Source organism: Teleopsis dalmanni, chromosome 1 (assembly GCF_002237135.1).
Source record: "Teleopsis dalmanni isolate 2A chromosome 1, ASM223713v2, whole genome shotgun sequence".
Classification (NCBI taxonomy): Eukaryota; Metazoa; Arthropoda; class Insecta; order Diptera; family Diopsidae; genus Teleopsis; species Teleopsis dalmanni.
This window is the reverse complement of record NC_051846.1, coordinates 233930384-233939985: the sequence shown is the minus strand read 5'-3', so window position 1 is coordinate 233939985 and position 9602 is coordinate 233930384. Positions and strand designations below refer to the sequence as shown.

At 36.0% G+C, this 9602-nt stretch overlaps 1 protein-coding gene across 1 annotated transcript; it reads left to right on the top strand.

The window, feature by feature from the left end:
* Positions 1-1879: 1879 nt before the first annotated feature.
* On the top strand, positions 1880-3157 carry LOC119667703. Its single transcript, XM_038077011.1, has one exon. The coding sequence runs from the start codon at positions 1880-1882 to the stop codon at positions 3155-3157; it is 1278 nt and encodes a 425-aa protein (XP_037932939.1).
* The last annotated feature ends 6445 nt before the right edge of the window (positions 3158-9602 follow it).

Genomic DNA, 9602 nt, shown 5'->3' with positions numbered 1-9602 from the left:
AAAAATATTGTTGAGAACAACAAAACTTTATCGTCAACGGAATTGGAGTGTAGACTTGGGATGCTAGATGCATATTATAAGCAGGTATCTTACTACCAGAATCAGATAGAGCGATATTGTCCTACAGATTCAGCGCGCTCTGACATCGATGAGCTGTACGTAAGTACAAAATGTTTAATATTGTCATTAGTTGATGGACGGGGGAGACAAAGCTACCATGAGCAAACTTTCTCGTTACCGCAGCTGCTGTCAAACAGATTGCCACATTTAAAGTTGCCTAAGTTTGACGGCAAATATCTTGAATTCAAAAATTTTATACATATTTTTCAAAACCTTGTAGATAGTGATTCGCTCTTGACATCAATTGAAAAATTCAACCATTTGTTATCGTGTCTTCAAGGGGAAGCGTTAGCTACAGTAAAGGCGTTCCAGATAACGGAAGACAACTATCCGAAGGCTCTCCAAAGACTCAAAGAGCGATACGACAATGACCCTCTCATATTTCTGGAAGGCATTGTAACACTTTTTGATGAACCACAATGTATTATGCCTGATTCGACTCAACTTCGCCAATTAGTGGACAACATTTCGGCTTTATATAGTTCGCTTAAGTCACTGGGATCACACGAACAGATATGTGATGCAATCATGATTCATTTGGTGATGACGAAAGCGGATAGTGAGACGAAACGTAAATGGAATGAATGTCACGACTATACGAAACTACCAACTTGGCTGGAATGTTGCAAGATGCTTGACAGGCGATATCAACAATTAATGGTACTAGCAAAGGCCAAGCCAAAGGCTACAATCAACCAAGAGTTGCAGCATACTGGTGTTCGTAAACCTTTCAAGCACATCTTAATGACGAAACAAAAGTCTACAAGTCAGATTCATTGTGTATATTGTTTAAAACCTGGTCATTATATTACTAATTGTCCAAATTTTTTAGCTCTATCAATTGAAAATCGATGTCAACAGGCGAAGCAAATCCAACTATGCTTTAATTGTCTCCGGAAAGATCACATTAGCACACATTGTCCATCAACGTATTCATGCCGAATGTGCAAAAAACGACATCATTCACTTTTACATAATACTGGTGCATCATCTAATATGGAACCTTTATGTGAGCAAACAATATCACCTCTAAGTCATGTACACACTAGTACACTAGTTCCAGACGATACTTCTGCTCGGGTAAAATCAGTGGTGCTTTTGGCAACAGCAATGGTGTTAGCTAAAGATGCATCTGGTACTTTTCAACTCTGTAGAGTGTTATTAGATTCATGCTCGCAGGTCAATTTAATATCGGAATCGATGTGTAATGCACTTCATCTAAAAAAGTCACGAAGTGAAAACAGTCTTGTTGGTGTAGGAGCTGCATCAATAAATATTAAACACAAAACTATAAGTACGATACGTTCAAGGTTAAACAGTTTTGAAGCAGCACTTGAGTTTCTCGTTACCAAAAGAATTCTGGATATCACCCTAATGAAACACTGTCGTTAGAAGAGTTGCAAATTCCTGAAAATCTTCAATTAGCTGATCCGACATTTTCTAAACGCCAAAAAATTGATATGTTACTTGGCGCAGAAGCTTTCTTTTCACTGCTAGCAGTAGGCCAAATAAAACTTGGTGAGAATTTACCGACTTTACAAAAAACTTTGTTCGGCTGGATTATTTCAGGAAAATATTGTTCTACTAAAGATTCCAAAATTGTTTCATCCCATTGTGTTGTTAGCTTGGATACAATTAATGCGAACTTGGAACGGTTGTGGCAGATAGAGGAACCAGTTCATCCACCATCAGTATAGTCAGTAGAAGAACAGCAATGCGAAACCAACTTTCTGTAGCTCTCAGTAACGATGGCCGAATTATGACAAGGTTGCCATTCAAAGGCGACACAAGTACTTTTGGAAATTCTCAGAAAAATGCATTAAGAAGATTTTTATCTATGGAAAGAAGACTTGACTCCAATATTGAGTTAAAATTGGAATATGTGAAATTTATGCAAGATTATGAAAATCTCGGACATATGTCGATGGTTAAGGATTTGGATTTAAATTCTCCCCACTATTTTATCCCACATCATTATGTAATTAAACCAGATAGCACAACTACTAAATTACGTGTAGTGGGCCCTACAATCCAAAATGAACTTGTAATAACATTATTAAGATTTCGATTATATCAATATGGAATAACGGCTGACATAACAATAATGTATAGACAATTTTGGCTACATCGAAGTGATCGCAATTTTCAACTAATTTTGTGGCGTGAGCATAAATCGCAAAATATTTCAGTTTATCAACTGAATACTGTTACATATGGTACGAGTTCTGCGCAATTTCTTGCAACTAGGTGCTTACACTACATTGCAGATAACTATCCTTACCGTAAAGAAACAGGTAAAATGATATTAAAAAGGGATTTTTATGTCGATGACATGATCTCAGGAGCAGATGACTTGGAGACATTGCAAGCCATCAAAAATGAAACTACCGAAATATTGGATTTTTACAACTTATCGTTAACAAAGTGGAATAGTAACAATGTTAACATCACTGCACCAAATGTTAAACTTACAGATATTGAGACTGCAAGAGATATGGCATGCCCACTTGGAATGTTATGGAATACGAAAGAAGACTATTTTTGCTTCACTTTTCAATCAACCAATATACCAGCAAGTCATACTAAACGAAACATTTTGTCATTAGCATCATCTTTATATGATCCTTTGGGTCTAATTACTCCACTAATCATCAAAGCTAAGATTTTGTTACAGCAACTATGGATAATTGGATGTGATTGGGATGAATCCGTACCTCAAGAAATTTACACAACATGGAACAAAATTCTTGCTGATTTGCATCAAGTGGTACTTCTTAAAATTCCTAGGTTCACTCGAATCAAGAACTCAATTAACATGCAAGTACATGGCTTCAGCGACGCATCAATTAGAGCATACGGATGTTGTATCTATCTACGTTGTCAAGATAATTTTGGCAATGTTAATGTTCATTTATTAACTTCCAAATCCCGAGTTGCTCCTGTGAAAGCAAGATCATTACCACGTCTTGAATTGTGTGCCGCCCATCTTCTTGCTGGATGCTGGATGCCATGTACCAACCGATCAGAATCCAGCTGATCTCGTTTTTAGAGGGTGTACCGTCCCAGAATTCCTGTAATCAAATTGGTTCAAAGGACCTTCATTCTTAATGTTGCCGTGGCCAAACTGGCCAGAACATTCAATAAATCAACTAACAGTTGACGAACGCAAGTTAGAAATTCGCAAACTAGTGTGCATTTTGGAAGATATCAAACTGTCGTATTTGCAACAGAGACTTCATCAGATAAGCAATTATAACAAATGTCTACGTATGGTTGCGCTGATGCTAAGATGGCATCACAAGCACGAGGCACAAATTCAATCATTATTCGTGATAAATGAAATACAACGCGCTCTGTTGCATATTGTATATATTATTCAACAACACTATTTTCACAAGAATATAGTAGTTTTACACAACTCAAACCAATTACGAAGCTAGCTGTATTACCAATTAATTGAACCTGACGGTCTCAATGGGGGCCGGTATGTTAAGTCAATTAGGTTCTCGTATACTTATTTTAAGTTCAATTATTTAATATTTATTTACAACTAACAAAAAAGCTTTTAATAGCCGCAGCTTTCCTTTTGTTTTGCTTTTTTTGCTATTGTTAATAATATGTTTTAAAAATAAAGTCAGTGGTATGTGAACTACTCAAGCAAAAGGTGCGTTTGGATTTATATAAAATCAAAGAGAATAGAAAAAACTATTAAATTAAATAGTTTTCGATCATTGGCGACCATGACAGGACACGACCGTAGTGTGCCTAAAAACAAGTGTTTGAAATTATCTTAAATTTATTTTAAAGACTTATGATAAATTAACTATTAAATGTGTTTCAAATTAAATTCAATTTATATTAAAGACTTGATATAAATGACGACTAAAAGTGTTTCAAATTAAATTCAATTTATATTAAAGACTTGATATAAATGACGACTAAAAGTGTTTCAAATTAAATTCAATTTATATTAAAGTCTTGATATAAATGACGACTAAAAGTGTTTAAAATTAAATTCAATTTATATTAAAGACTTGATATAAATAACGACTAAAGGTCTTTCAAATTAATATTAAAAACTTAATATTAATAGTCTCTTACATCAGTAATTGTTTAAAACTTAAAAAATAAACAACAGTTGTTCAATTTTACAATAACCTTGTAACGACTAAATTTTTTTTGAATAAATTTTAGTCTGCCACAATACGCATTTCACACGTTCACATTTTCACACGTTTCACAAAAATGCTGACGTCAAAGATAACTATAATTAAATAAAATTTGATGTTATGTACTCCAACATATCTAACATATGCTATACATACCTTGAAATACCCTGACGAATATTGATTTTAATTAATATAGTTCGAACTATATTAATTAAAATAAATTTAAATTATTTTTCCGAACCGCATGAAACACATTTTATTAAAAACAAAGCATAATCAAAACAAAAATAGAAAAAATGAGAAATGTCATTTATTAATTTGTTTTGTGCATTTCGGTTGATCGCCAAAAATTGCAGCGGATAATAGAAAAAAGCTGCGAGTGTAATTTAAAGCTTTCAGAAGTCAACAACAGAATACCTGATGAGGGGAAATGTTGAGGGTATTGACCGAACAACGGCTAGCAAAAAAGTCCGTTCGACGCAGTTAGAAAAAAAGGAGAATAAAAGGCGCAAGCGGGGGAGTTTTCGGTCTCTTGGCTCGTGGTTAAGTTGAACGCAACGCATCGTACCGGTGGTGTGAATTACTTAGTTTTTTATTTGTCCATATATAGAAATAATTTATTCAAAAATTATTTATATACTAAATTTAGACTTTTTTTTAACTTTAGTTATTTTTTTTTGTAAAATTAAAAATTGCTTAAGAGCATAAAGTGTCAAATAAAACTTTGATTTTATTAAATAAAATTTACTTTGGTGCTATTTTCTTAGCCAACTTTTGCATCTCGGGATAATAGTGTTAATAGCCACAGTATAAAAGAAATAGTTGACGGCTTTAACAGTGGTCAACTAAAAGATTTTGTACTGGTGCTCGTTCGAACATATAAACGTGTTGACACCACAAGCAAAAGACGTGGCGCGGCTTTGGTGTCTCTTTGTCTCCGATACGTGGCAAAGTTTAAGTGGATTGGCGATTCCTGATAATCAACGCTGGACATTGTAAGCTGCCCTGATGTACCAGAGAGGGTAAGGCTTATATATGTATAAAATACAGAAGTCAACAAATAATATGTATAAAAATCGAAATTAAACTGAAAACAAGATATTTGTGAAAAAAATGGATTCTGTAATATGCAAACATAATCTTAATTAATTATAAAGTGTAACATTAAAAATTTAATTACTTAATCCACATTTAAGGAATGTAAAAATATTACATAAAATTCTAAGTGAAATATCAAAGTAATCTTCACACGACTACGCTTAATAAAATTCTTCTTCCCTTATATTTTTATTTGAAAACATTTTATGAGTTTTTTTTTATAAATTTTGTTGTATTTAAGTAAACACAAAAATGCATTTATAAAACGTTAAACTTAAAATATGATTAATTAATATTATTTTTTTTTAAAAAAAATTGAAATCAGTTAAATATTATTTGCTTATTATTATCTACGAGTAATTGTAAAGACATTATTTGATAAATTGTTTTTTTTTATTTAAAATACATTTATGGTTATACATACATTACAAATTGTTCAATAAAATTGAAATCAGTTAAGTCTTATTTGCTTATTATTATCTACGAGTAATTGTAAAGACATTATTTGATAAATTGTTTTTTTTATTTAAAATACATTTATGGTTATACATACATTACAAATTGTTCAATAAAATTGAAATCAGTTAAATATTATTTGATTATTATTATTTACGAGTAATTGTAAAGATATTATTTGATAAATTGTTTTTTTTTTTTATTTAAAATACATTGATTGTTATACATATATTACCAATTGTTTAATAAAGAAAAAAACTTGAATTCGAAAATAATTACTTTGTTACGACATCTTACTTCAACGGTAGAAACGACATTAGTTGAACGCTGGGTCCCCGCGAATAGAAATTTTCTTGTAAGACCTTGGACTAGGCTGAGAACTACCCCGGCTAGGAAAAAGTAGGTTCATTACAAGTGGCGCCCGAGCAGGGACCCTCGACTAAGGTTCAACAAAATACATCGAAACACAGCTAGTTCTTTAGTTTCAGATATCACAAAACATCGTATATCAGTTAATATGGGTCGCAGCTGGGTAAGAAATTTACGCAAAGAAGAGCTAGTCGCTTATTTGGACGAATTCGAACAAGATTCAACTGGTGTCGTCGATGAATTGCGCCGGCGATTGGCAAACTTTATTGCACAAGCTGACCACAAACCGCAGATAATAACACGATTAAAAGAACTTGAAGATAGACATAGCAGAGTGTCCGTAGGTGAAGTAGAATGCGATCACGCCGTGGAGGAAATACCATTGCCACCCCCAGAACAGACGACGGAGCGATGCCAAGATAATATTCCACAATTGACTCTTCCTTTACATCAGCAGCAGTACACGCAACATACGTTACACGTACCATATACACAACCTAGAACCATGCAAGCAACAGTCATCGATCAGGCTAGAAAATGGGCGGTCCGATTTGATGAGAGCGGCGATCCGTTAGCGTTTGTGGAGCGTGTGGAAGAGTTAGCGAGTGGATATGATATTGCTAGAAATATGCTACCTCGTTCGATGCCAGAATTACTGAAAGGGCAGGCCTTGGTATGGTTCCGTCACAATAAAGGGGACTGGGACCACTGGGAGCAGTTCAAATTTGATTTTCTAGAATTTTTCCTTCCTCATCGTTACTTCGAGCGCTTAGAAGACGAGTTAAGAAACAGAATGCAGGAACATGGTGAATCATTTAAAACTTACGTGTTGGAATTGCAGAAGTTGATGCAACATTTGAAAATGGACGATGGAGCAAAGCTTGAACGATTCTACCGAAATAGTTTAACAGAATACAGGCTGCATATAAAGCGACGCGAGTTTTGTACATTACGAGAGCTTATATTACTCGCTAACGACTACGAAGCAGTTCGGGACGAAGGAAAAAGCAGAAAACCAAGGGAATCGTTTACAACACCAGAACGACGAGATAAGCCGATGGTACTTGCAGCAGTGGAACCAATAAACCTAGCTTCAGCTTGCTTTCGATGTGGACGACAAGGACACCAAGCGCGGGGATGTCAGAACCCTCGTATTCTCTTCTGTTGGCAGTGCGGCAGACGTGATGTACGAACAATTGATTGCTGCCGAAAAGTTTCGTGAAACTTCCAGCGGTCACGCCGTCCAGAAGCAAGGGGCGTGACCGAAATTCCAATACCGTCTCAGAACCATTCATAATTGAAAATAATCGTCTTCTTATCAAAATATTCATTCAGGATCAACAGATGACAGCCATGGTTGATACAGGGGCCAGTAAATGTTTTATTCATCCGGGCATAGCAAAACGTTTATATGGCAAACACGACGAAGTAGATTTGGTGGTACGTTTGGCAGATGGTTCACCGCGGAACATAAATACAATAATTCACACATCACTGCGAATCGGGGCCTGTGACTATGCAGTTGAACTATTAGTGTTAGAAGGAATGGTACATGATATGGTCTTGGGGATGGACTTCCTGGTTTCGGCGTCAAGTATCTTCAAAATAGGGGAAAATACAGTCAAACTTAGTAAAACTACAAATGTGAAACGAGAGATGGTAATGCTGAATTCTACAGTAAGTGAATCGGAACATGTGGACAAATTCTTAGCTCGCGAATTAGCGAAGTTCGACACTCTTGAAGGACTGTCCAATATCACCACACATTCCATCACCATGAAGGATGACAGACCGATTAAGCAAAGATACTATCCTCGAAACCCGGTCATGCAACAAATATTGGACAAAGAAATAAATGAATTATTACAAAAAGGTTGTATCGAACGCTCTCATAGCCCTTATAGCTCACCGGTGGTATTAGTGAAGAAAAAGGATGGTAGTTGGCGACTTTGCATAGATTATCGTCAGGTAAATGCACACTCAATACCAGATGCCTACCCAATTCCTCGTATACAACACATTCTAGATCAACTCAGAGACGCCAAATATATCAGCAGCCTTGATCTCAAGAACGGGTATTGGCAAATACCAATGGCTGAACAAAGTAAAGAATATACTGCGTTTACAGTACCTGGACGAGGGCTATTTCAGTGGCGCGTGATGCCTTTTGGACTGCACTCCGCCCCAGCCACATTTCAACGAGCGTTAGACACCGTGATTGGACCTGATATGGAACCTTTTGCTTTTGCATATCTCGATGACATCATCATAATTGGTCATACACTGGAGGAACATATGGAAAATTTGCGAAAGGTATTCCATCGACTAAGGTGTGCAAATCTAAAAATCAACGTACAGAAATGTAAATTTTTCATGAAAGAAATAAAGTATCTTGGGCATTTGGTGACACCACATGGTATACACACTGATCCCGAAAAGATTGCAGCCATAAAAGAGTTACCTGTACCAAAAGACCTCAAGGAACTACGACGGTGTATTGGAATCGCCTCGTGGTATCGCCGTTTTGTACCACACTTCTCAAATACAATACAACCCCTTACGATGTTATTAAAGAAAGGTAAACGATGGCAATGGACGTCAGAGCAACAAGTGGCGTTCGATATGTTGAAAGAAAAATTAACGAGTGCTCCAATTTTAGCGTGCCCCAACTTCACCGAACAATTTGTATTGCAGACAGATGCCAGTAATTTTGGACTTGGAGCAATATTGACCCAAGAAATAGACGGCGAAGAAAAGGTGATAGCTTATGCAAGTCGCAGTTTAAATCCAGCTGAGAAAAACTACTCGACGACTGAAAAGGAGTGTCTGGCGATTGTCTGGGGAGTAAGAAAAATGAAACAATATTTAGAAGGTTATCGTTTCGTAGTCATAACCGATCATCTGGCGCTGAAATGGTTAAACAACATTGAAAATCCAACTGGTCGTATCGCGCGCTGGGCGCTAGAGCTGCAACAATTCAATTTTGAGGTACAATATAGAAAAGGAAAGTATAATGTCGTCGCCGATGCACTATCTCGTCAACCTCAAACTACACTGGCCCTGGTGAATATACCTGATATGAAAAAAGAAGATGGACAGTCTTGTATATGGTTAACGAACTTGAGAAGAGCAATAACCGATAATCCAAGTAAATACCCCGACTATTCTATCGAAAATAATCAGCTGTACCGTCGTATACCCAACTCTTATAGCAACGAGGGACATCCTTGCTGGAAACTGTGTGTACCGCAAGCCATTCGGCCTCAAGTATTAAAAGAGTGTCATAATGATATCACGGCAGGGCACTTAGGTAATCAAAAAACGATCCTTCGAGTTACATCGAGATATTTTTGGCCAGGAATGTATCGCGACATCAAAGAATATGTGCGG

Excerpts from the sequence above, each read along its gene's own strand:
- LOC119667703 (XM_038077011.1), top strand. The coding sequence starts at position 1,880 with ATGACAAGGTTGCCATTCAAAGGCGACACAAGTACTTTTGGAAATTCT.